The 26,872-nt window shown below is 36.4% G+C and overlaps 2 protein-coding genes across 4 annotated transcripts; one reads left to right on the forward strand and one right to left on the reverse strand.

The window, feature by feature from the left end:
• Positions 1–1,052: 1,052 nt before the first annotated feature.
• impa1 (inositol monophosphatase 1) lies at positions 1,053–6,550 on the forward strand. Its single transcript, XM_079876433.1, has 9 exons — positions 1,053–1,304; positions 2,702–2,779; positions 2,869–3,002; positions 3,107–3,211; positions 5,020–5,065; positions 5,189–5,297; positions 5,386–5,494; positions 5,593–5,744; positions 6,145–6,550. The coding sequence occupies exons 2-9, from the start codon at positions 2,717–2,719 to the stop codon at positions 6,276–6,278; spliced, it is 852 nt and encodes a 283-aa protein (XP_079732559.1). The 5' UTR covers positions 1,053–1,304; positions 2,702–2,716; the 3' UTR covers positions 6,279–6,550.
• A 352-nt stretch (positions 6,551–6,902) lies between these two features.
• Positions 6,903–24,304, reverse strand: LOC307161996 (E3 ubiquitin-protein ligase RNF31). Of its 3 annotated transcripts, none has more exons than XM_079877029.1 (21): positions 24,113–24,304; positions 23,641–23,731; positions 20,852–20,917; positions 20,549–20,715; positions 20,299–20,459; positions 20,072–20,163; positions 19,210–19,380; positions 19,010–19,114; positions 14,578–14,823; positions 14,398–14,489; positions 14,123–14,305; positions 13,063–13,242; positions 12,864–12,962; positions 12,652–12,741; positions 9,877–9,991; positions 9,667–9,785; positions 9,471–9,584; positions 8,743–8,806; positions 8,571–8,658; positions 8,301–8,469; positions 6,903–7,612 (listed from the first exon to the last, which is right to left on the reverse strand). In XM_079877029.1, the coding sequence occupies exons 1-21, from the start codon at positions 24,155–24,157 to the stop codon at positions 7,442–7,444; spliced, it is 2,628 nt and encodes an 875-aa protein (XP_079733155.1). In that variant the 5' UTR covers positions 24,158–24,304; the 3' UTR covers positions 6,903–7,441. The 3 variants fall into 3 exon arrangements, with proteins under 3 accessions (XP_079733155.1, XP_079733154.1, XP_079733156.1); XM_079877028.1 differs by having other exon boundaries at positions 20,072–20,166; XM_079877030.1 differs by lacking the exon at positions 23,641–23,731 and having other exon boundaries at positions 20,072–20,166.
• Positions 24,305–26,872: the final 2,568 nt, after the last annotated feature.

The raw sequence follows: 26,872 nt of genomic DNA on the forward strand, positions 1-26,872 counted from the left end.
ATTAATGTTGTCATGTTTTTTATCAGAACAATGTAGCTTTCACCCTTGATGCAGAGTAAACGGTTAAGAAACTGAAAACCGGTTTGATCTTTTAAAGGAAACCCAATTCTGGCTCCTGAAGTGTTTCACTGTGGATCTTTTTTTTTCTTCTTTTTTTTCATTGTAATGTTGTGTGTTAACACTGTGGTTTTATGGGGCCTGCCAGAATAGATGTTGTTTTTGTGCTAGACTTTAGGAAATGCTGCAAATCTCTTCGATGGTTTCATAACATATGGCTGCAATGTAGTTTTTAGGGTTTTCTTCTTTCTACAAAACTAGAGGGTGTTTTTGACCCCTAACACTTTTGAAGTCAATGTGAATTTTTAAAGTGGTATTCATTTCTTGTTTAGGATTTTTAAGGAATTATTTTATTTAGAATTTGACACTTTATAGTCAAATTGAATTAATTCTACAAAAGTGTTAACTTCTCAAAGCCATATGTGAAAGGTTGGGTATAGCAGCTTTAGTATGGGTTGTGCTCTAAGGGACAGACACCTCACGACCAGCAATAACACCATTTGTATAAGGGGTATTTTTTTATTGAAATCCACATACAAACAGATGTTTACTCAAGGCTTTCTATTCAGAGGTTTACATGAAATCCTGCTGTATAGGCTAACTCATTTTAAGTTATTGAGGCATTGAAAATATAGGGAGTTTTGGGTGACACAAATCTGTAAACAACTGTAAATGTTTTGTTTGAGTGCTGCAATAAAGGTTGGGACAACAAAGTCGAGTAGTATTCTTTTTTTTGTTTGTTTACAAAAATCTATTCTGATCCATGTAATACAACAATGAAAAGAAGCACGAAGACCTGTTACAATTTATTTATTTTTATTTTTTATGATGTCTATTCTTGAAAAGTAAAAATAGAGAGATTTCTGTTGTCCAAAGAACAAATGTAAATTCAGAGAATACACTTCACAGCATTTCACATTTAAATACTGATTCATAGCTAATATACTACATGCCCAGTTCAAAGGGTCAGGCTGTCATAGGGATGCTAAGAGAAAGAAAGACATACGGCGCATGCGCATCAGTAAGATATAATTTTTTTTTAAGAACGCACCTATGTGCTAAACAGAACATTTAAACGTATAGTATTTAACTACATAAAAGAAGAAGTTGGATATTTCATTGTACGAAATGCTTAGGCAGTTATTTGAAAATAAGCCGATGGTTTATCTCGTCGGGTCCTTCAAGAAGAACCCGGAAACACAACAATCTTAACAGCAGAAAGTCTTCATTTCGCCGGTCATTGATTGGTAAGATGTTTGTGTTATTATTGTGTTATTGTGTCAAGTTCGTTTTTGGATTGTCGTTATATATACGCGTAGATCATAATGCATTGTTTGCACCGATGTTTATATTTGGCTAAATGATAAATGGCGATGAAAGGAAGCAGATTTGTACAGTATCTTCACTAAAGATGAGCTAGAACTCATCTGTCATGCAGTTTTAGGATGAACACGTAGGCCTATGCATTGCTCAGACATACACTTTATGGATAATGCTTAAAATGCTCAAGTACCGTCAGATATTGCTGGGTTTCTAGTTGTCAGCTGATTTAACGTTAAGCTTTTTATGTTTACCCTTGTCCTCGACTTAGACTTTGAATGTTAAACTAAGAGATATCTAACAAAAACATGATTCTAAACAGAGAGTGAAATAAGTGCACACAATTTCAGTATTTATTGTGCAAAATGTGGTGGAAATTAGATGAGGTGGAAATGACTACTACTAGTCACCACTGTCAAAATGGAGCTTAAATGAAAGACACATTATTATAATTGATGTAGGTTTTGCAGCAGGTAAAACATTAACGCCAAAAATATTCTATGTAAGTTTTTGTTTTGTTTTGTTTTTTAAGGTTCTCAAATGATTACATAAAACTTTAATGTTTAATGGGTTAGGCTATTCATTTTTTTTCTAGCGATTACGTATGTTTATGGGCTGTTTAATTAATACAATTTAATCCAAATAAATAATGAATTAAAATGAATTCATTAAAACTAGATCCATAAGATCCTATAATGGGAACTCAAATGTTCTATATATGAAGCGCCTGAGCCTGACAGAACCCTTTTAGGTTCTATATCGAATCTTTTGTTCTAAAGGCCAATTCACACTGCACAGACAAACACCAACAAGTTGGCCGATGTATTTAGAATGTTATGAAAAATAACTGTCATGTTCACACAGCCCAACAGACACCAAATAACTTTGATTGAACATGTTCAGTTGGGTGAAAACCATAGACTGTAAAAAAATAAAAACAAACCCCGACCAACGACAACAGACGCCGACAGGGGACCCAACAAACGTGTTTGTTGGTGTTTGTCTGTGCTGTGTGAATTGGCCTAAAGAGTCTAGTACGTTTTTGCTAGGGTAGGGGCTTTTTAAAGAAAGTCCTCGACCCAGTTGGAGGCCTATTTATAGAAAGAACACTATATAAGGAGTGTGTGCTGGGATTAAGGGACTGCCAGAAAAGTGGTAAAAATATGGAATTAATCAGTAACAAGCTGCCTCGTCAAATAAAATGAGGTTTAAAATGCAGCTTTTATCTAGTGTGACTCGGACTCCTGGATCGATTTAGAGCAACATTACATATTAATATACATCTGATATTGATGAGAATAAATATGTTTTTATGTCCAATCAGAAAGGGGCTCTCACAATGCCTGACCTTTGGCAGGATGCTATGGACCATGCCGTGACTGTGGCCAGGAAATCAGGAGAGGTGAGATACCATCGTTCGTTTAAACGATGCAATTTTCTTGTTGTTGTAATTTTCTTGTACTGAAACCTTATTATCTCTGTTGTCCTCAGATTGTAAGGGATACTTTGCAGAATGACCTAAAGATCATGTGTAAAAGCTCTTCTGTTGACCTGGTCACTAAAACAGACCAGAATGTGGAGCAACTTATTATTACGTCAGTGAAGGAGAAGTTTCCTGGACACAGGTATTGAGTTCTTCATGCTAATACAGGGTCAGAAGTTTCCAAGATAGAGCATATTGAATCTAAAGTAAACAGAATATACCATAGTCTGCTCCTGTTTGTTTCAGTTTCATTGGTGAAGAGTCAGTGGCTGCAGGAGAACCTTGTGTTTTGACTGAAAACCCAACATGGATTATTGACCCTGTGGATGGGACCACTAACTTTGTGCATGGGTAATTAAAATTGTTTTCACTGATACAGTGGGGTTCAAAGGTCTCGGACCACTTGTGAAATTAAATAAATGTAAATTAAAAAAAAGAAAAAGAAAAGAAAAAACAATTAAATATGTCATAATTTAATAGACCGTTTTCACATTTCCGGGGTTGTCAGAAGCGGAAGTCGCCATTGTTGGGTTTCTCAAACTCGGTCCTGGAGGGCCACTGTCCTGCACAGTTTAGCTCCAACCCTGATCAAACACACCTGAGCAAGCTAATTAATGTTTTCAGGATCACTAGAAACTCACAGCTAGGTGTGTTTGATCAGGGTTGGATCTAAACTGTGCAGGACAGTGGCCCTCCAGGACCGAGTTTGAGAAACCCTGAATAAGTATACAGCGGTGAATGAGAGAGTACATTAAATATATTTTTTGTGTTCCCATTTGCTCAAATAGCAAAAGAAAAACTCCACAATAGTGTTTTCACAACTTTCAAAAAGAGGAAAAAAATAGAGCGAGATTGATAACGGCAGTCGAAAGAGAGAAAGACGTCAATTTTACAGTCACTCCAACCCGATCTCATGGCAATTCGTTCGAATTTTACAAGGTGGCTAATTCGTACGAATTCATACGACCTCACTCGTACATATTTTACGAGTTGCCCAATTCGTATGAATTCGTAAGAATGACCTACACCTGACCCCACCCCTAAACCTACCCATCACGTGGGTTTAGACAAATCGTACAAATTCATTAGCCACTCACTCACTCGTACGAATTGGTCGTGAGATAGCGTTGGTCACTCCCACAGCCGCTGTAATAGAAACACCTTCACTTGTAAAATATTTTTTGTAATTTGATGCAAAGATCATATAATACAAAGTATAGTGTTATAAATGTTATACATTTTTTTTTTAAATGAAAATGTAAAAAACTATTTTTAATAACAAATTATAAATCAGCATTAGCCTGGGTTTCCCCATACTGCCTTGCTCGCAGCGCGATTCTATTCACGCTGCTAGGCAGTCTGGACACCATGGAACAATTTTTCCCCTGAAAAAGGGAACCAATCACAGAACGGGGAGGGAGCAGCAAGATGATGACGACACCGAAGCAGTTTGTTTATATCAGACTCGACGTTACCTTCTACCCTCATGTTTATCTTGCACAAACGGTAATATTCGCTAAACGCCATCGTGTACAAATAAATCTTTGACCCATCGTCTTTTTCCTCGTCGAATTTCTGTCACTCTACATACGTCATCTGGTATAATTGAAGCGATTGGCTATGAGCTACGTACAGGCGCATTTGATAGACATTCATAGCGCCCAATAAACGGCTCTGGGCATTCGTAAACCACGCCTCAAATACGAGAAAATGCACACGTAGTTCCCAGACCAAGTCTCAATGAGACTTGGTCTGACGTTAGCCAGGCTAAATCAGCATGACAATTTGAGTAAAAAAGTCATGAAGTCAAAATTTCTTATTCATTTTCAGGCATAACTTTTATTTATTTTATTTAATCTTAAAAATTTCAGTTTATTTCCAGGTTTAAATGGGATTTTAAACCCCAGATTTTCAATGTGGTCTCAATTTTGGACCCCACTGGCATATGTTCAGGAAAGTTAAATGACTTTTATCACTATGAGAAACCCTTAAGTCGGGGACACACTTAACGACTGTAAGGACAGTCTGTGTTTTCAGTTCAGTCTTAGAATGATATGTCAGACATGATATATCTGATCAATTACATATTTGACTTATACTTTGCGACTTTTCATACTTTTCTAGCATGAGCGACACTAAATATGCTTTCCTTTGTCCAGATATCCATGTGTTGCTATATGCATTGGCTTTGCTGTCAACAAAACGGTAAGCATCATTTGCTTTCAAATGCACTTTTTTGTTTTCTTGATCATTTATCATGCCTTTGGAAGGTTTGGAAGTTTTCCAGTGGGAAGAGTGTCTGTCAAACTCATCATTCTTCTATTGCAGTTAGAGTTTGGTGTGGTATATAGCTGCATAGAAGACAAGATGTACACTGCTCGAAAAGGGAAGGGTGCTTTTTGCAATGGACAGCCGCTGCAAGTGTCGGACCAAAAAGGTGACCTTTCTTCTTGAGCATGTTGATCCATGTTTGTTTGTTGGCAGTCATCTGAATTCTCTCCAATTGTTTCCAAATCATATAACAGAGATTAACCAGTCAATCATCGCTACAGAGTTTGGCTCTAATAGAGATCCTGAAATTGTTGATAAGATTTTCTCTAGTATGAGGAAGATCTTGTGTCTGCCAGTTCATGGGTATGTGCCACGTTTCTTCCACACACAGCTCATGTGTACACGATTATACTGTAATGTGCATTAACAAATACCTCTTGAATATTCATTTCCTTCCTAAGGATACGTGGTGTTGGATCTGCTGCCATCAACATGTGCTTGGTTGCATCTGGTTGTGTAGAGGCCTATTATGAGATTGGGATCCACTGTTGGGATGTAGCAGCTGCGGCAGTCATAGTCTCAGAGGCAGGAGGAGTTCTCATGGATGTTGAAGGTAAAAAGAGCTCTTGCTAGCGTTCAGTTATTTTTATACTTAAACATATCGTTAGCCTCATAGCATAATTGCCCAAGTGATATTTAAAAAAAAAAGACTTAGGCAATTATGCTATGAGGCTGACGATATGTTATTTCAGTTAGTTGCCAAGGCAACATTTATCATTTAAGTTTTTTTCAAAGCTTAAGTTTTATTTTTTATTTTATTTTTACAACAATTTTAAAAAAGTGTTGGATAACAATAACACTATTTTGAATGTTAACAACAACTGTATCTCATTACTCTATTTTTGTCAGTATTTTGCTTTTCCAAAATATGTGTTTTTAGAAATTACTTATTTTATTAAATTTGAATGATTGTTGTGTATTAGCATGTTTTTTCCCCCCTAAAATGCCCACAGGTGGACCGATGGACATGATGTCTAGAAGAGTTGTTGCAGCAAATAACAACATAATTGGAGAGAGAATCATAAAAGAGATTGAGGCATTTTCAGCTGTTAGAGATGACGCACCGGTGGACCCTAGTATAAAATAAAACGTATTTTGAAGAAAGCTCCTGTGCTATTGAAGTATGATATTATTAGTACATTTTAAATTCAGTACACTTTATCATCTTTTGTATGTTGCATAAATGATTTCTGTCTTACAATGGTGAAAAATGTATTGTTTAAAGCTATGTGCAGATGTTTGATTATAAACGTTTAGCTATTGAATGTCCAATTCATTGCCATTAAATATGTTACTTGTATATTTTATACAGCAGTTCAATAAACAGTAAGTTAATGAGTAACTTACCTTTGAGACCTTACTTATTTTTGCCGACTTCAAAGCAGAATCAGCCGTTGGGTTTCCGAATGAGTGTTTTGCATGAATCGGTTTAGTAAAATACACAAAAAGCCACTTTCTCCCACTTACTGGCGTTACAATGTAACCTGCTGAAAGAGCGTCTGTCTGGCACGGACAAATACCGACAAGCGGAGTGATTCCAACAGTAAACAGCTCCAATGCCAGCTTTTTTTTGGAAAAACTTCTAATACAAAAAAAAAAAAAAAAAGCACAAATATTTCTGGCAGCTGAAAATATACACACACACACACAAACTTGTTAGGCTTTGGTTTTAACAGCCATGTTATTTCATCATTCATAAACAGAAAAATGAGACTGTGAGAAAATAAATGTTTTATTCACCGTTATTCACACAGAAAATAATAAACTTTGCAACACATAACCTCTCATACTTCTTACAGATCATGCTAATACCCATTTCACAAGGGCCAAAAGTGCAAACTTGTGCTCAGTATAATGCATATACTGTATGCTGACTTAATATAAAATTAATATAAAACAGTTAAAACAAGTATGAGTAGATACTCACAGCCAACAATTAGAGAACTTCAGAAGTTTTGAAAATCACAAGCTTTAAGAGAAGTAGCATTATGTGAAGTGACTATAAGTATGATACAGAAACTTTAGTGCTTATATTGTAAAAACGGATAAAAATCTGGAATTGCTGGTCGTTCTGCTCATTTTAAGGCATAATTTTCCACTGACATAACATTAAAATGTGTGTAAGGGTAAGAAAGACTTTCTTTTTTTCTCCATTATAATGTATTGAAGAACAATTTGGCTGGATCCAGAGATTTGCCAATTCGTTTGTGTTAATAGTGACAGCAAAATTGCATATACAGTCCATGCTCTTCAATCAGTCAGCAGTAATAGTTGCTGGGATTCCTCAGGCACGGCACGGCTCAAGATGGAGTACCATGGAGCTCCCGCTACAGGAGGAGAAGAGGGGGACGGTGTGGGAAGAGCAGCTGTCTTCAGTCCAGGAGCTGCCACTCTGGTCAGACCCACCCTCTCTTTTAAGATCTGAGAGGATACAACACTTGATATGATATGAAGCAATCACAATCATAACATTCTGGCTAACACATAATTGCAACTAACAATTTCATTGTTTTATTAATGTCACAGTGTGAGCTTGTATATGTACTGTAAGTATGGCTGTATTTCTTTAAAGACTTTGCAAACAAATACTGCTAGGTAGAATCACAAAAAAGATATATATTTTTTTTAATTATTAATGTATAAATGTAATATTTACGTGTAACAAAATATGTAAATGATTATAAAAATATTATAATAAATTCTTATAAATTGTATTTTTGAGACTGTACTCATGATAGTTTTCTAAAAAAAACTGTTTATGTATGATGTGGGTTGTCTAACATCGTTGTGGTATTCGTACTTAAAGTACATAAAGAAAAGCGATGATAACGTTAGCTAAAGAACCAGAAATTGTCTTATTATTATTCCTTATTAAACGACATTAAAATAACTATGAATGCGTGGGTTCTTTAAGGTGGTTCAATTAAAACCACAAGACAACAATGTGCATTTTATGGCATTATTATTTTCACTTAGAACTCCCTTATTATGTACAATAATCATTGTTGTCTCAAATGACAGGATATGACAGTTTAACTACACAGTGCACAAGTGATGCTTTGGTCTATTACATAGTAACATGAATGCTTTAAATCCAGTAAGCACTAACCTGCCGCAGTCTGTCCTCGTACCGGTGATCGGGCTCTAAAGGTTGTTTGTCTGGGACTGGCACTTTCCAGCGGTCCATTTCTACCCTCAACTCTGCACCATCAAATAGTACCACAGGATCCAGTGCACTATTGTTTATAAGCTCCACCAGACACTCTTTATAATGTAACCTAAAAGAGAGCACGAAATTTGAGAAAATCTCTGGGTTTGTATTTATGGCAGAACATATTTCACTGAATGATAAAGGATTATCAAAGTAAGTTCTCCTTACGTGCAGTAACCATTGTACCCGGCTTGTCGACCACATGGCTCCTCTTTCACAGCTCCTGTTTCTTGGACCTCCATTACACCACAGATGCCTACAAGGACACATTTGAACATGCACTGAAATGTGACATCTAAACATCCGATATTCACACGTAGGCTTATTTCAAATGATGTACCTTTAGAGTGTCTCCCCACCGAATCTTTGGGGCTGAACATGAGAGGATGTGATATCCCATAGTGCTGAAAAGATAAATAAATGTAGCTTAGCCAATTTTAACTACGGCAGGGTACGATGAATGTTTCGGGTTTAAGGCCCCGATAAACTCACAATGAAGTTCTTTTTCGTTCTTCGCTTAGGGGTAAAAAGAAGTTTGAAATACATGAGCAGCGGTATACGGTTAGTGAACGTCATCTGACGCCACCCATACTGCTGAGAGCGGTGTTTAGATGAATATGTAATATGTATTATTTCTTTGAATAACAAACACAACAAAAATGACAGCGGTGAGAAAACAGCAGTTAAGAAAGCATCTGATCATTGCGACAGATATGTTTGCATGAGCTTAGCAGTTCAGCACTCCAGTCAAGTCACGTCATGTTTATTTATAATCCACGTTATACAATGCATTGCTTTAAATGAAGCAGCTTTCCAGTGTGCTCATGTTTTATATGCATCTGATCTCAACGGACTGAATAGAAGAAATGAACTGGAGAAGGCGGAGCCTCACAGCACACCTACCCACTACGTAATCGCCATGGTAGTTCGAAGGTGTTTACCAGCTTTGGTGAGCTATTTTGAACTCGTGAAAAGAACTTAATTTTGACATCAAACCAGTTTGCTCTTTGATTTCGCTTGAAGTATATCGGGGCCTTTATGCTAGATTACAGTAGAGACGTCTGTCACCTGCAGCAGGGTCCGTAGTCTCGGGACACTCCAGTCTCTCAGATGATATAGGCAGTTTCGAGGATGGTGAGCATGTAACCCTTTAGCTGTGCACTCGATTGAAAAATTACAGGCCTGTAAGGACAACAGATGCTAATTAATTGATACAGAGCTCTGTGGTAACTACACTGACAACTGCTGAGAAAACTAAACTTACAGAGCCTTGTTTAAATGGCTGACTGCAGCCTCCACAGAATTCGTGCTGGCACTGAGTGCATCTGAAATGCAAACAGCCTCCTCTAGCCAGGAAGAAGCGAAATTTGCATTTTGGACAGTCTGAAAGGGTCATGGAGAATGTTACAACTTGGTAAAAAGTTCCAACAAGAAACTTTGCACCAAGAACCGTCATTGAGAGTTTTTGTTTTACCTATTTTGTTCCTGCTGAGGAGCTGCTCCAGCCTTGAGTTCTGGTACTCGGGGCTGTTGAGCTGCTCCCACTCTTTGAACTTCTTACATGAGATTCCTTCATGCTGTGGAGCCCACTAGAAAACAAGCATCAGATCAACAGCATCCATAAATATGAGATAACAAGTACAATCACAATGCAGGGAATCAACAATAAGGCTGCTTCTCAATTCTAAGAATGCAAAGAACGGACTTGCATTCTCGCGGAGACTGTTCTTGCCAGGCTCCCTTGAAAGAACGAACTAGGAAGGACACAACGCATCTTTGTGTGAATTGAGATGTGCTGTGATCTTGTTGCTCAACTGACCGTTCAGCACATTTTAGGCAGTGGGACAGCATCATCCAATACACAATAAATAAAACTTAACTTCACAGATGTCATAACCTATTAAAAAATGTACTTAGTTAACTGCTATTATTTGATTTTTTTTTTGAAGACGTATATTTAATGTTACGCTTTGTCAACTTTAAGATTCTTTTATATATGCCAATTAAAAAGTACTACAGTCTTTCTCCAGGTATTTATAACTTCATTAAAATGATGCCAAACAAAACAACAAATGTTTGCTTTCATGAGCCGTCACGTATTTACGAGCTTTCAGCAGGAATCTCTTGAGTGAGAGCAAGCTTACAGGCTTCCGTACGTAGTCCGCCTGAGATGACTTCTGGGATTTTTAACCGTTCAATACTCTCAAGTCAATATTTGATGCATTCTTGATATTAAGAACACATCCGGGTACTTTCACATGTTCTCTGTACTTGTGTTCTTGAGTATTGGAAACAGACTTTGACGGTTGATGATGACGTAGTACAAAAACAGAAAGATGTAAGATCACTTAAGAATGCATTTTGAGAAACAGCCTAAGAATGGTTTACTTCAGATGTGTACTTGTCTGGCCACCATTTTCAACAGCCCCAGTTTTACATGTTCTTTCTAGCAACATTTTTTTATAATGACTGACTAACTGCCATCTTCCATATTCACTGAGCGAACAAAGAACAACCAGTATGTAAAATCTTTTGAATGACACCCATCAGCGCAAAATTTTGATAAATGTTGATCTAGAGTGACGTAAAAGTTGTATGAATTCTGATATGACTGTTCAGACTGAGGTCGCATTGCAAAACATCAGGGGCCGTATTCACAAAACATCTTAAGGCTAAGTAGGCTTAAGTAGCTCCTGACTTGCCGATTTAGGAGAAACTCCTTAAAAATAATGGGTGTGTCAGTCCTAATTGTAGGACTCCTAAATTTTTGCTCTAAGAGTATTTCACAAAGCATTTTAGAGCTAAAACCAGATCCTAAATCTGTGAAAAGTTAGGGGTAGTCAAGAGGACTCCTAAATCATTAAGACCAAATCACAAACAATCCTAAAATCCACCCAAAGACATTGTACACTATAATAGGTGCTGAGCCTTGGGTGTTGAACCTTTTCTTCATAAATGCAATCAATATTTTGATTTATAGACTTTCATCTGTGATGACATAACATAAAAGTTAATTTATGTATAGGCAATATGCATTGATTATGTAGAATAAAGCATTGCAGTCGAGTTGAAAATAATGTCCCATTGTCGGAGCCAATAGCCTTTTGGGAAGCTCAGGTGACCGGAGTTTGAGTTCCGGCTAGTGGACCTTTCCCGATCCCGTCCCCCCTTTCTCTCTCCCACTTCGCTTCCTATCTACTCACTGCCCTATCATAATAAAAAGGCAAAAAATGTCAAAAATAAATAAATTAATAAATAAACCATGTCCCATTACCTGTGGCAGTTGTTTCACGAGTTCACACTTACAAATAATCAAAAAAAGTAAAAGAGTAAAATAAGCATTTTTGGCGTGATGTCCGAGGGGATCGAGGGCTCCGAGCTCGGAATTTAGCCCAAACCCAGAATACTCCCCCGTATCCACGACTGGGGATAGGAACCAGCCGAGAGTGAGGAGTCGGGGTGGCGGAGGGATGCAGAAAAAGTCGGCTGAGTATATATATGTATATATGCCTCGATCCTCTCGAGCTTTGTTTATAAAACATCATTTGTCATTTGAATTCTGCAATCTTTCAAGATGCAGACAATGTAAGTGGCTGACAATTAGCTGAACATATACTTGTTTAATTAGTGACACTTAGCCTACATTTTAATATCTTTATTTGAATATGACAACATGTTTTATTTTAAAACCTTTATTTGAATACGGCAACATTTTATTTTAAAACATTTATTTGAATATGGTAACATGATACCTTGTTCTACAATATTTCTGTGACTAATATTTCTATGATTTTCGATTTTCACTGACAAAAACTAAATCAGCCAATCACTGTGGCCATAGTTAGTAAGCATGTTGAGATCATCCATAGCAACGAGTTCAACCCCGCCTTTTCTCTTAGCTTAAGTCCTCTCTCTATTCCTTATTAACAGTTGGTCTCAGCAGCTTTGTGAATAGATTTTAAGAATAAACTCTTACTTAAGAACTTTTACTGCTATTTAGGAGAACTCTAAGTGGTATGATAAAATGTTCTGTGAATACATTATGGACCCAGACCTGTATCTGATTTAGGACCACATAAGAAAGTGGCCCAAATCAGAATAGAAACCACATACCATGTGGTTTGTGCTGCTCACACTGTTCTGAGACACGTATCAGCAAAAAAATCAGCCACTACTACCTGCAGTCTGAACGTAGCCTAAGGAATATGATGCAAAGCATTACATTGTGGTTTTCAAAGGTAAAACCTACCGGCCTTTTACATTGAAAGCATGTGCTTTTCCCACAGCTGGGGCAGTCCATCCTCAGCCTGTTTGCTTCATGAAGTAGTCCAAAGCAACACTAAAAAAAAAAAAAAAACTGTTTTACCAACTTTACAAAAATATAACCAGACATAAATTGCTATCATGGTCAGACCTGACATTATACAGCATTATAAATGATCTGTGAATGATGGAACTTACATGTGCACACCAGCGGAAGTTGGGCATTTCTTGCAGTGCCTGGTCTCTGAGCTTCCTCTGGAAAAGCTCATGGATCTCGGGGTCTAAATAATACCTGATCTACAGATACAAAAACATTTACAGTTAGTCATATTCTATATTCAATTTCATATGGTCTATATTTCAATGAATCAGGCACAAGATAAAAAAAGCTCCACACCTGTGTGTCGAGTAGACTGAAATACTCCATAGACTCCTCCCTGCGGCCTCCTCGTACATCGGGAAGATTACAGAGGGGACACACAACATGTACTATATTCTTCTCCTTAATGACAGAGGAGAAGTACTTCTTAAAACAGCTCTCACAGAATGTGCAAGAGCAGTGTGTCATAGTGACCATCTGAAGTGGAAAAGAGAGGCAGATACTACATTTAGGACTATGAAAGAGATATATCCTACAGTGTATTATCCTCATGTGTACAATAATATGATATAACTAATATCATGGCTAAAACAATAAGAATGGCTGGATGTCTTGGGGCCAGAGTGAGAGAGTTTTATGCTTAAAATAAATGCTCTGTAAAATTAAGTCCTGAATTTGCAGTAATCATAATCATTTAATTATGTTAGTATTAAATATTGTAATAACCATAGTAATATGATTATTACAATAATAAGTGAATAATAATAAATAGAACTTTTTTAAATGTTTTTGAAAGAAGTCTCTTATGCTTATTAAGCTGCATTTATTTTATTGAAAATACAGTAAAAACAATAATATTATGAAATATTATTACTATTTAAAACAACTCTAATCATTTAAAATGTAATTTATTCCTGTGATAGCAAAGCTGAATTTTCAGCATCATTACTCCAGTCTTCAGTGTCACATGATCCTTCAGAAATTTATTCTAATACTGCTGCTCAATCAGTTCTAATTATCAATGTTGAAAACAATTGTGCTGCTTAATATTTCTTGAGAAAACCCAATGCATTTTTTCAGGATTCTTTGATGAATAGAAAGTTCAAAAGACCAGCATTTACTTGAAATATAAATCTTTTGTAACATTCTTTTTGCAACAATTGAATGCTACCTTGCTGAATAAAAGTATTAATTCATTAAAAAAAGAAATGTATTACTGGCCCAAAACCTTTGAACAGTAGTGTATTAATTATTATCATTAAATATCAATATAATGCATAATTATCATTTGAGGTAAATAACATTTTCAAGGTGGCTCAATATTTTTAGGTCAAGAACACAATTCATTTATTCTCACCCTGTTGAAGGAAACTTGCTCCTGGCATATAGGGCAATCGTGGCAGAGATATTTCAGAGCAGAAGGGAGGTCTCGGCATGACTGCACTGCTTCCAGTACATCTGTGGAGCTGAAACTGCACCCCTCCAGACTCAAAATGCTCTTAAACATTTCGGCTTTCTCACCTTGGACTCCATCTGGGATCTGACAGTAGGTTCTTTGTATAATGCAATCTTGTACAAAATGGGTGAGTGAAAAATAGGTGAAAAGGCTATCTTGATTTGGCCTTCTCTTACCTCCATGTCCTCAAACTTCTTCAGCTGAATAAGAAATCCCTGCTCGTTAATGCTAATCACCCTGTCAGGCTGCCTCAGAACATGCTCTGCATCTGAGAAAACACAAAAGTGGATATTAAAACTTTTCATTGAAATAGTAAATTTTGTTTAGTGTTGGTTACCAGTTATGTCCCATAGTACCTCTCTGATTTCTGAAGAGCACCCAGGCCTGGTCTGGCTGTGCTGCAGGGTATTTGACATCCAGAACCTCTCCTCCTGCATTCTGCTTTCTCTGGAAGTAGATGGTGAGCTTGTTCTTCATCTTGCTGGGAGAGATGCCCACAGGAAGCCTGCTCACCACCACCTTGTGATGGTTGTCCACTAATCCTGGGTGAACCCTGGGACTCCCACCACGATCCTGCCACGGTCCTCCAGCATTAAGAACATCTTCATGAGAAAATTAAAGTCAATTTTTATTCAGTGTAACGTTAGCATTATTTTATACAATGTGTGTAAGAGGCACCAGTACAAACTGGAACAACGTTACAATCACTTGAATGTTACGCTGAACATACATAAGCCGTTTCTCAATACCAAGTACGCAAAGTTCGGACTTGAGTCCTTGGTAGTTCGGACTTGACAAGTTCGACTCAGGAGAACGAACTCTCGAGGACGGGAGGACGCAAGTCCGATAATTCTGCAAATGGAACAGCGGCGTACTTGATAGCGTCACTCAGCTCGCTCTGGCTACTCCGGTTATCTCTTTATGTATATCTAGGCTACAAATAAAACAAAACATGTTATAAACCACCACTCTGCCTCTTTTCATTTTCATTTAAAAAAAATCTTAAACATAATGGCCACACAAATGTGGTTCAGGCAACGCAATTGATTATCTTCACTGCATGTTTATAACATGAAATATAAAGCACAACCCTGACTCTTTTTGTTTTCATTATAAAAATATGATAAATAAAAAACATTATAATATTGATCATTAAAACTAACATTTAGCAAAAAGAGACAGGGTTGTGTCATTTTATTTTATTATATATGTACATACAGTGAAGAGAATGTAGGCAACATGTATAATAAAATATTTTATGTTTTAAATATATAAAATAAAATGACATAACCTTTTTTGTTAAATGTCAGTTTTAATGATCAATAATAGCCATTATAAAAGTATAAATAGCCTAAAAGGTATAAGAAGCTATACAATAATAAAGCAAACGATTCAGTCAAACATAAGTCAGCTCTCTAGGCTACAATGTTAAAGTTAAATAGACTAAATAAAGCTATGAAACTTCACTTTGCCCTCAGCTTAACGTTTTGCCAGGGAACAAATTATAGATTAATGAGACAAATAAAATAAATAAATAAATCGTCCGTTAGATATACACAAGACGATTTATCTCATGTTAAACCACTAGAGACATCCGAGCCAGCGGCAAACGTCAGAAGGACTAGCCGAGGAAAGGCTGTTCTCGGCAGGGTACATGAGCACCGAGCGTCCGATTGCCTGGTTCTCACAACTTCGAAAACGTCAAATCAAATTTTCAAATAGGCGCTATCTTTATAAATAAACCAAAGATTTGAGCTTTAAACAACTACATTCTCGCCTGAAAAACTCTTAAAAACTCGCCTGGTGGAAACTACATTTCGTGACACAATAACAGCAGTATTTTTAAATTACGCGGGGTTTCTCCTCTGCTATTGACGCTTGCTGGTTGGTGTGAGATGCATTCTGGGATACCTGGCTGTCTCAAGTCCGCACAAGTCACCTCTCGATGCATCCTTGGTAAAAGGGGCGGATCCGGGGATTTGAACTGGACTTGGCTAGATGTGAACTTTGAATTGGAACAGTACTTGGGCAGCGACTGATGACGTTTCACAAGTCCACAAGAACACAAGTACAGACAAGAACGCATATTGAGAAACGGCTATACTGTTCAATACATCTGTTTTAAATTCAGAAAATGAATGTCCAGCAATTGGACAGTTCAAGCTCAATTATAATCCAGTTAAACTGCTTGACAATTCCTGTGTTGATGTATTTCCGACTGAAACAAGATCTGGGTGGGACATATTGAAGCTACTTTATAGCCATGAATCTTGATTAGCTACTTTTTCGTCTGCGGAAGATGTAGAATGTAAAGTAAAAATTCCATTCACTATCTCCAATGGGAAATTGACATTTAATAATAACTTATAAACAATTATAGATAGACCTACTGTGAGCTATGAGGTTGTTCTGTCCACATTATTATAAGCCATCAGACCACACACACACACACACACACACACACACACACACACACACACACACACACACTATATATACAGTATATGTGTGTCATTGATAAATAAAGCTTCAAAAAAGGTGTTTTTTAAAAATCTTTTCAAAACTGATGTAATGCATATTTTTTGAGTCATGAACAAACTGTTTAAACAAGTTTCAGTTGTTAAATAAAATTTAATTGTCAGGTGGTACAGCCAAATAGTTGTATGTATCAGGGCTCGCAAAATTTCAAAATCGCTGGTAGCCCTTCGGGCAGGCACTCTTCAGATTTTGGTAGCCCGAAATGAATTTTACTAGCCCATATAAAAAGACTACAATTTTTAATGTAGAATATTTATGAGTCAAAACAATGAATCAAAAACTTTTTCAAAACACAAATATCAACAAATATGCATCTGGTAATAACTGAACTGAAATTTGTGTGACCAGTATGGAACATGAATCAGTCTGTGTCTGTGGCTCAGCCCCCAATGAGGGTATGATAAAATAAAATAAAAGTAACTCTTTAGTTTAGGGTCTAATACTCACTATTAACTAGTTTCATTAACATGGAGATGGCAGGGCTTTTTCATCACTGAGGTCCTGAATGTGAGATATGCTAGTTAGGGGGGTTCGGGGGCTCCCCCGAGAAAATTTTGATTCCTCTGATCTACATATGTGCATTTTAAGATGTTTTGAAGGGCAAAAAAAATTGGATAACAATAGCTTTAAAACCATGTAAGTGGGCAGCTGATTATTTTTCTCTCCTTATTTTTCGCATCACACTCCTATTCTCTTTGTTTTTCTCTTGCTCTGTCTCTTCCCCTCCTAAAGCTGAGCTTTGACTGATATAGGCTTTTCATTTTTGTCTGTCAGTGAAGAAAGTTAACAAAGGGTCAACTGACAGGTTGATTTATGAATCATTTTCTCAGACACGTTAATTTACTGAAAGCTTCTAGGAAAGCTAGGTAGCCTAACTAAGTTTATTAAATTCATTCACAATATGTACACATTCATTATTGATCTTATTCTTAATACAGGGCCGTAGACAGGGCTTTATAATCAAAGAGGTCCTACATTTAAAGTTATTAGGGGGTTCAAATTTTTTATTTCTCTGATATGTCCATTTCAAGATGTTTGAAGGCCCAAAAAGGATAAGAAATAGCTTTAAAACCATGTCAGCGGGCAGTAGATGATACCTGCTCTCACTTCTTATCCATCACTCTTTCTTTTTCTCTCAGTCTCCTCATCTTGCCCTGGTTCTTCCCCACCTAAAGCTGAACTTTTTTTAATTTACTGAAGGCTACAAATTGTATATTAATTCTCAACATGTACACATTCATTATTATTCTTGTGCCTATGATGAAAATGGCTTTGTTAATGCTAATGTCCCCTCACAATGACAGTAAACTAATTATTAGTCACATTACAGGCCTATTTTCAGTTCAAAATGGCGAAATTAGACAAAAGTATATTCATTTGCCTGATTATTTTTGTCATTTGTTTCACATTTATGACCTAAAAAAGCTGTTAAATATGAAATGTTTAGTTTAGCTACTTACATCTTATCTCGCACTTGACCGTAAACTGAAGCGAGTCGCTCTGCTCAAATTCGCGCTCAGCAGCTTCTTGTGAACATAAAGCCCGCCTACTTTGATTTGATTGGTCATCTCAAATATTCTGACATTGACGAGCACCACCGACCAATGAGTGACAGACCAATGAGACTCAGATGAACACACGCACACCCTGTTCTCTCTCTTTCTGACGTGCGCGCCGCTGCGGATTGAAGATAAATAACGCGCTGAATCTGATTATAACAAGACTGAAGCGAACACTATTTCAGATAGCCCGTCGGGCAGGCCGGTTATGCATTTTGGTAGCCCGACTGGAAAACACAACGCCCCGGGACGTCGGGCAGGCGATTTTGCGAGCGCTGTGTATACATACTGTAGTTGTACCACCTGACATAAAAGTGTACCAACCTACCCATACTTGAAATTAGAAATTTTTACCAGTATTTGAGAGAGATCTACAAATTGTTTCATTCTGCCATAAGGACCAGTTGGGCTCCTCTGGATGATGCATTATCATGTTTACTGACATTACCTTGTCAATTCATAATAAAAGAGCCATGTTTGCAGTTGTTCCACCCTGACATTTGAGAATATACAAATTGATGGACAAAAGTATTAATATTTATAAAATGTGTTTATATGAAAGGGTTCAAACCTAAAATGATGCCATAGTATGTTTAAAAAGATAAGACGTTTATTTTGTCATCTTTTAAGAGTATACTCGCACAAAAAGCCACATGTCTTTAAAAACAAGGTTAAATGATGTGTAATTTACCTTTCTCCCTGTTGCTTAACTGGTATACGTTGACAACTCTTTGTAACTGAAGGCTTTTGAACATGTCGTCTATGTCATCTACATTAGAAGTACTGCTGATGGGAGCTGAAGCAGAGGTAATCTTTAATTAGTTCAAAACTGTACAAAGGGTGTTTAAAAATATCGCCTGAACATATTTACATATTACATAAACATATTACCTGAGGCAGGAGAAATGAATGGGTTTGTTTGGTGGTTGGTGTCCAAAGCTTGTGCATCAAATGTGATTCCAAAATCCAGCAACTCTTGCGTGTATGATCTCCTTACCCCACTCATCTCTGTTTCACTGACTTGATTCAGGTTCATTTGGGACTTTGTACTCTTGGGTAGGACTAGTGAAGGAAACATTATGGTTAGCCAGGAATCAAAAGTGAAAGTCTGAAACATTAATTCATAGCACTAAATCGATAATCTCGGAAACTGTAATGGATCAGCATGCTGCCTGCTTTCTGCTTCCAAGATGGAGATTTAAGCTTTATTCACCAACTCACTAAAGATCACATCCTCTCACAAACTGAACTGTGGTGATCAGATGGGCAATGCAAGTATGAATTCATTCAGCTGTTATTTCAACACATTATAGTGATGACTGTGAATGACTTGGGTTATTATATTTAACTAAAACTAAAACCATAAGAAAATATTTTTGTTACTTGAAATTTGAAAGTTAACTGAAAAAAAAAATATATATATATATATATAAAAAAAACTATTAAAACTTTTTAGCTAGTTGCCAAGTCAACAGTTTTCATTTTCTAAAAATAACAAAAACTACATGGACATATATATATATAGCAAAATATTGAAAACTAATAAAAATGGCAAAAACATTTACAATACTTTTACTAAAATTAAAATTAAAACAGAAAAATAACCACAATTTAATAAAAACTCTAATATTAACTCAATAATACTAAAATAACACTGGTGTATATAGAGAGTAAAAAAATGCATAAAACTGAAAATCTGAAGTAGTGAATAATCTATGCAAGACTAATGTTCAGCAGAAAAATCAATGTTTACTGTTGCTGGCACGCTGAGGCACAGATGAAGTGGACGCTTCGTGTTGAGCTGTTGACGTCTTCTGCATTGAACTGCTGCCTGTATGTGGCCAGCTGCTGCACAAACAACAAAAAAGAAAATTGAAGACAACATCAGTACCACTGATCATTAAAAAGGTGATAAACAGAGACTGAGGCCTAATGCTTTTGATAAGAATGACTAAGCTGCAACTCAAAACATGCACTGACCTGCCATAGGATGAAACAGGATTCGGTTGAACTACCAGTTCAGCCGGCAGGTGCTTTGCTTGAGAACATAGTGGAGGGGTTTGGAAGGTGGCAAATAGAGGAGTTTCGCGCTGAAAGGCGGCAATCATCTCCTCCAGAACTATAGACAAGTTTGACCACCCCTGGAAATCAAACATTTAAATCCAGAGTGACAAATATAAATGATTAACTTCAAAGAAGTAATGGTGAAATAACTACATAACTGACTTACAATCTTCCAGTTGCTGAGACAGTGGAGAAGAATGCGACCATGGTCATCAACATTGCTGCTTTTAGCATTGATAACCATGGAGGGTGAAGGGCAGACGTAACACCTGGGTGGATTTTTGGGATGGGTCTCGTGGATCCAGATGCAAACTGGAATATTGTACTTGGAGTCTTTGTAACAACATAAAACAAACCATATGAGTTTCAGTTGGTGGAAAGCCAATAGAATAAATAAAGAACAAAGAACAACATAAACATGGGAAGGGATGAGTTATATGTTGCAGTAGATCTTCTGAAACCAGTTTACCTTCATATGTTACAGGAACAGTGCCACCCAAATAAACCAACTTCTTCTTATCATTGTTGGGATAGACTGTAAAAAGAGAAGACAATCGGACTCAGCAAATACACATGCAAGAAAATGTGCACAGTAAGCAAAAATTCTACATATCGGTTATACACTTGTTTTTAAGAGTTTTCGTTTTATATAGAAGACAGGGATAATCTGTACAATCTGTACGCCAGTGAATATTTATCAGTGTTCAATACTTTCAATAGTCAATTTCTGTATAGGCACATACCTTAAGGTCAATTCACACTAAGAACTAAAACTATAAAGATTACTACACTACCATGCAATAACAATAAATTCTAATTCTAACATCTAACTTTACTTCTCTTTTAGGCCTAACATTCTAACACTTGAACAAAATGTACTCAGAAGTTTGTGTCGAAACCAGTGGAAAATTCTGAGATGCTGGCAAGACAATATCAAAAATATAACAGTCTAGAATAGTCTCATGACATATTGAGTAATCAACTGAACTTCTAACCTTTTCCATTTTTTAGTGATTTGAGATCTAAGTTGCTTCTACCTAGTAACAGAAGGGTTTGCATATGAAGAACCAGTCAAATTGTAGGGAAATTATGTAATGTATCATGCCATTTTTGCCATTCTCCTATTCTATAAAAACTGTTGTATTCTTTTTGCTGGTGGGATTCTCTCTGAAATTTGTCTGAGTTCCTCCGGCCGTGATTAAACCATATTCAAAGGCATTGTTTGGAGTCTGTCTAGTTAATGTTGCGCAGAAAGTTAGTAAGGGAAGCTAACTAGACACTTTGATAGTGTTATAGGAAAAGGGACGAGACGTCGTCCAACTTAAAGCCAGTTGTCGACTGTAGACGCAGTGCTAGAGTATAAAGATTATTAAGTGTCGACTGTAGACGCTTTGGTGTCGATTGGAGACGCCCAAGGTGTAGGAGACATAGTCAGGTGCGTAATAAGAAAAATCTACCACATACTCAAAGAATCCTGAAAAAAATCCATCATGGTTTCCACAAAAATATGAAGCACCACAGCTGTTTTCAAAATCGATAATAATAAGAAATGTTTCTTGAGCAGCAAATCAGCATATTATAATGATTTCTGAAGGACCATGCGACTCTGACGTCTGGAGTAATAACTGCTGAAAATTTTGCTTTGCCATCACAGGAATAAATTACATTTTGAATTGTTATAATATTTCACAATATTACTGTTTTTACTGTAGCATAAGAGACTTCTTTCAAAAACATTTGAAAAAAAACCCCCAAACTTATGAAAGATAGTGTTTATTAGCATCCATGCCAATGGACGATGACGTTATGTTTATTCCAGGTATGCTATAGTTATGTTCCATGAATCTGGATGGATTTTGATTGGCTATGAATCGTTTTCAGCTGAAAAAAATAATAATTCTGAAAGTGATTTCAACTATATCGTTCCTTAAATTAGTGTCGGTATCATTATAGCTGTGGTGTGGACTTGTTAGATCATTTTTTTTTTGTCTTTTTAGTCTTGGTAACAAAAAATGCTATTGAACATAGCACGTTATTTATAACATAGCTCGCTGTTATTTTTTAGTAAAAAAAGAAACGTGTTGAACTTGTACGACAATATCCCCCAATTGCAGGGTATGCAGACTATTACAGGCCTTTCAGAAGGCTATTATAGGCAAAATTTAAACAGTAATTATGAAACACAAAGCAAAAAATTTTTTAAATAATAACTTTTAAAACATGTGACAACTTGCCACAACCTGACATTTATGACATTTTGTTCAAATCTATCCGCTAATTTTTCTCTGCATGTATGCCATTGTGGTTTTATTGTGTCCACTGTTCTGTTGGTGATATTGAAGTTTCAGTTTAGAAGTCACAAAAAACATTTTAATTTAAGCGGGGTTTGAACAAATGTGTTTGAAAACCTCTGTTTGAAAAAAAGACACATTTCTGTAATTAGACCTTTGACTCATAGTTAGACATAGTTAGTTTTCCTGTGTGACAACTAGCCCTGATCTCCCCAATATATTTACATGAAACGACTGCCATAATCCATTTAACTACTGCTTTTTTATTAAAATTTTGAATTTGTTTAAATGTATATGTAATTTTAGTTTAAGTGTTAGCAACTGTTGTTGTTTTGTTCGATGTATTAATATAACAGATTGAATTTAGGATTTTATTGAGATAACAGACCAACGAACATAAACAGAAGTTCAACTATAAGTGCTTTAACAAAAGAGAACAAACCTCATTGGTTCTTGCGGAAGCTCAAAGTGCTGCGTACACGAGAACAAACCTCATTGGTTCTTGCGGAAGCTCAAAGTGCTGCGTACACGAGAACAAACCTCATTGGTTCTTGCACGTCGAGCGAACATGCTTGTGTGCGCTTCCGTTTACCACAACTAATGTGTGAGTTGAGGAATGTTTATTATGTGAATAAAAGCTTCAATTAAATCGGTTCATCATATAAAGTGATTGTGTCTCTTCAGCACTTAATCCATATGGATTAGTTTTACGATCTCTTTTATGAAGCTTCAAAGTGTCAGTTGCGTGGACTGTCAATGGAGGGACAGAAAGCTCTCAGATGTCATCCAAAAGATCTTCATTTGTTATCAGAAGATGAACTAAAGTCCTACGAGTTTGGAACGACATAAGGGTGAGTAAAAGATGACAGAATTTTCATTTTTGGGTGAAATAACCCAAACTACCCCTGCTACACTTTGACAAAGATCTGTTGTTAGACCACTGTTGTGCTTTCAAATATCAACTTACAGTAATAGTCCACGTATAGTTGCAGGTTTGGGAAAACTGCCGACACATCTTTGATGTCATCAAGCACATCATCTGGGTAGCAGTAATTACACTATTGAGAAAATGTCAAGATAGTGATCAGGACATAGTGACATCTGGATCCTGTCTGATGCACCACAACGTCAACAAGACACATTTCACTAATAGAAGATTAACCAATAGGCCTATAGTTAATTGTTTTTTTCAATAAAACTGTGGTAACCTGGTATTTAATCACCACTATCAAACGCAAAGTAAACAAATTGACTGAATATTCTGAAAGGAGATCCCTGAGGGAGTTTATCATGATATCTGACCGGACAGCTGCTCATATTGAAATATCTAGTTCAGTATATCATCTGGCTCAGTTTTTATCTTGATGCACTACCGGTAATTAGCTTGTTAGCTCAGTAAACATTACAGTCAGCCTCGCTGGTGTTGACAGTAAACCTACCTCGATAAGTGTTTGAAAATTCAGATCGGCTGTAACGCGCGACATCCTCTAACTGCACGAGCACCGCTCATGCATTCAGCGTCAAGTGATATTAAAATCAGAGCGAGAATTCATATCTTTTGCTTCCTCCATCGCTTAAGTTTACATGTCAAACAGACAGTTTTGGTTTCTATTGCCCATGAACGTCACTACGTCTCGTTGATACCGAAAGTTGAAACATGGCTGTAGTTGTCTTCCATATTGAGTGTGGCAGAAATGTAGCTGTTCGAGATTTTCTTTAGTTTTATGTTATTCCGATATTTGTTTATCAAACACCAGTGATTCAGCCAAACTGAATTTTTGTTCTAGATAATGACATGGAGTTAGAGGCAAAAGTCGAGCACAGATTAAAACAATATTCCTGTTTGTCGAGCATATAATATTGGCAATGAACAACGTCCATTGTTGCAGTACCACTGGATGTCAGTATAACACATAAAATCTCTGAGGACTCTGCACTGCGCTGCATCCTAATACACCGAGAGAAAGAACAGTTCAGCTTTTAATTACTGAGCAGCTACAGAGATCTGTAAAAAAAAAAAAAAAAAACTAATACTTTTATTCAACAAGAATACATTAAATTGATCAAACGTAAAGACATTTATTATGCAACCAAAGAAATTCTAATAAATTCTGTTTTTCTGAAAAAACAAAACAAAACAAAAAACATCATAATGATAACCATGATAATAATAATAAGAAATGTTTCTTGAGCAGGAAATCAGCATATTAGAATGATTTCTGAAGGATCATGTGACACTGAAGACTGGACTAATGTGCTGAAAATTTAGCTTTGCCATCACAGGAATAAATTACATTTTAAATTGTAATAATATTGGCATAACATTTTATTATTATGCAACTGGTTTTCACATTTAAAACATTTCACATAAAACATTTTCCCCCTATTCAACATGTACTTGTATATGAACAATACAAAAAGCTTGTGTAATAGAGAATTATTTTGAATTAGCCCCCCAGCATATGACAATGCTGACAAAAAGTTGTGATACAAAAGAGGTATAAATGTTTTTAAATGAATATCTTGCTTCTGTCAGGACATGGCAGACTGTAATGTTTATTTAAAATATATGTTTTATATAATCAAATCTATATGAAAGTTTTGTGGTTTTATGATGAGTGCCAATGTAATGCGAATTTTGACCAAAGAGAGAGAGAGAGAAAAAAAAATGGAATGGTACTTTAGCTATTTTAAAACTTATGGCTGGTAAAGTTGTAGGACATATTTTTATCCCAAGAATCGATGAATATCATACCTTTTAAAGCCATGAAATTGTATTTCCAAACTGATTTTCCTTCATAAAAACTGTTAGGCCTAAATATTACGAGAAAGAGAAAGTCTGATTCCCTGGCCATCTCATGGTTTTATAGTGACTGACAGCATCCAGAATTTAAGCTCCATGTAGTTGGCCAAAACAATCTTGCGCTATCCTACTGAGATAACACTGACTAATTTTCGGACTTATTTCCCATTCTCCAAGTTCATTTTTTTCTGAACCCATGTGGTGATCAGAACACAGGACTGAGGGGGTGGACAGACAGGCCACATAAAGAACAGTGATTTATGATGGAAAGATACAGATAAGAGAAGCAGTGAAACGAATGTAGTTGTCACTCAATTGTGATGACATGACCCGGGATTCTGATGACAATGTCTTCCTGCCATGTGTGATTATGCCATAGTGTGAAGGTGACCCCTAATATGAGCAAGTCCACTAGCTGAAAGTGGGCCAATGCATCGGGGAAATAGGCATTCTGATAGATGTTGCCTTTTGATTTTCAATAGCCTATAATTTCAACCACCTTTTCTTCTTTAGTTATTCCACCAGATGTTTTAAATATAGGTCAAATGTCTATATGACCATAAATGTTCATTGTATGTTCCCTATTCTTACGTTTTGCCAAAACGTAGGCTAATAATTTAGGAAGCATGCATAGGTAAATAACTAGAAGAACAACACAGTGCAATAAACAGTAAAATTTGCACAACAAACCAGTGTGTTTATGAATACGATAATAAATTAAAATAATAAATCTCAATTGACCGTTCACAAAGACCCGCCCCTTTTAGTTACTGTTGCTATGTCCGACAAGCCACGCCGCTCTCACGCCTTAACCATGTTCTCACGCAGTGAAAAATACATGGCGGAGCAAAGAGGACACTGACAACGCGCTGACAGACAGGACAGAGCAGGTTACGTTATATGAAACAAAGTCTCACCTTTCAAATTTGGTCATTTTTTTAAGAAATTTAAACAATAAAAAACGTTTTGTGGCTCTTTAATGTAGCACCTCAGTTAAAGCTGCTCGTGAACCGATCATCTCTTCGTTCTAGTTAATTTATAGCATCAAATAATCATGAATTAACATAAGAAGGAATGTTGTTTTAACGGCGGAAAGACGTTAGTACACACCGTTTTTCAAGTTCAAATCCTCCAACGTTAATCTACTGCTTTGTTGGACAAAAATGGCGGATTATGATTGGTCAGATCGCCTGTCAATCAAACTACCTGCAAAGGGTCAATTATCGATTGTGACGTGAAAATGACATTGGAGGACTTTCGTATTAATATTACTTGAATATGTTCGTCTTGATTTGTACGCTATATTTCTTTTATTAGTGGAAGCTTAAAGATAATATAATTACCTATATAAAATATTGAAACTCAATATCTCATGTGCATTTATTCATTTATTTGG

This window comes from Squalius cephalus, assembly GCF_949319135.1.
Source record: "Squalius cephalus genome assembly, chromosome: 7".
In the NCBI taxonomy this organism is placed as follows: Eukaryota; Metazoa; Chordata; class Actinopteri; order Cypriniformes; family Leuciscidae; genus Squalius; species Squalius cephalus.

Excerpts from the sequence above, each read along its gene's own strand:
- impa1 (XM_079876433.1), top strand. The coding sequence starts at position 2,717 with ATGCCTGACCTTTGGCAGGATGCTATGGACCATGCCGTGACTGTGGCC. Across the intron at positions 3,212-5,019 it reads ACCACTAACTTTGTGCATGG|ATATCCATGTGTTGCTATAT; the intron begins GTAATTAAAATT and ends TCCTTTGTCCAG. Across the intron at positions 5,495-5,592 it reads TTGTGTCTGCCAGTTCATGG|GATACGTGGTGTTGGATCTG; the intron begins GTATGTGCCACG and ends TTCCTTCCTAAG.
- LOC307161996 (XM_079877028.1), bottom strand. The coding sequence starts at position 24,157 with ATGTCGCGCGTTACAGCCGATCTGAATTTTCAAACACTTATCGAG. Across the intron at positions 14,824-19,009 it reads GTTAAGCAACAGGGAGAAAG|ATGTTCTTAATGCTGGAGGA; the intron begins GTAAATTACACA and ends TTTCTCATGAAG. Across the intron at positions 8,470-8,570 it reads GGGTACAATGGTTACTGCAC|GTTACATTATAAAGAGTGTC; the intron begins GTAAGGAGAACT and ends GCTCTCTTTTAG.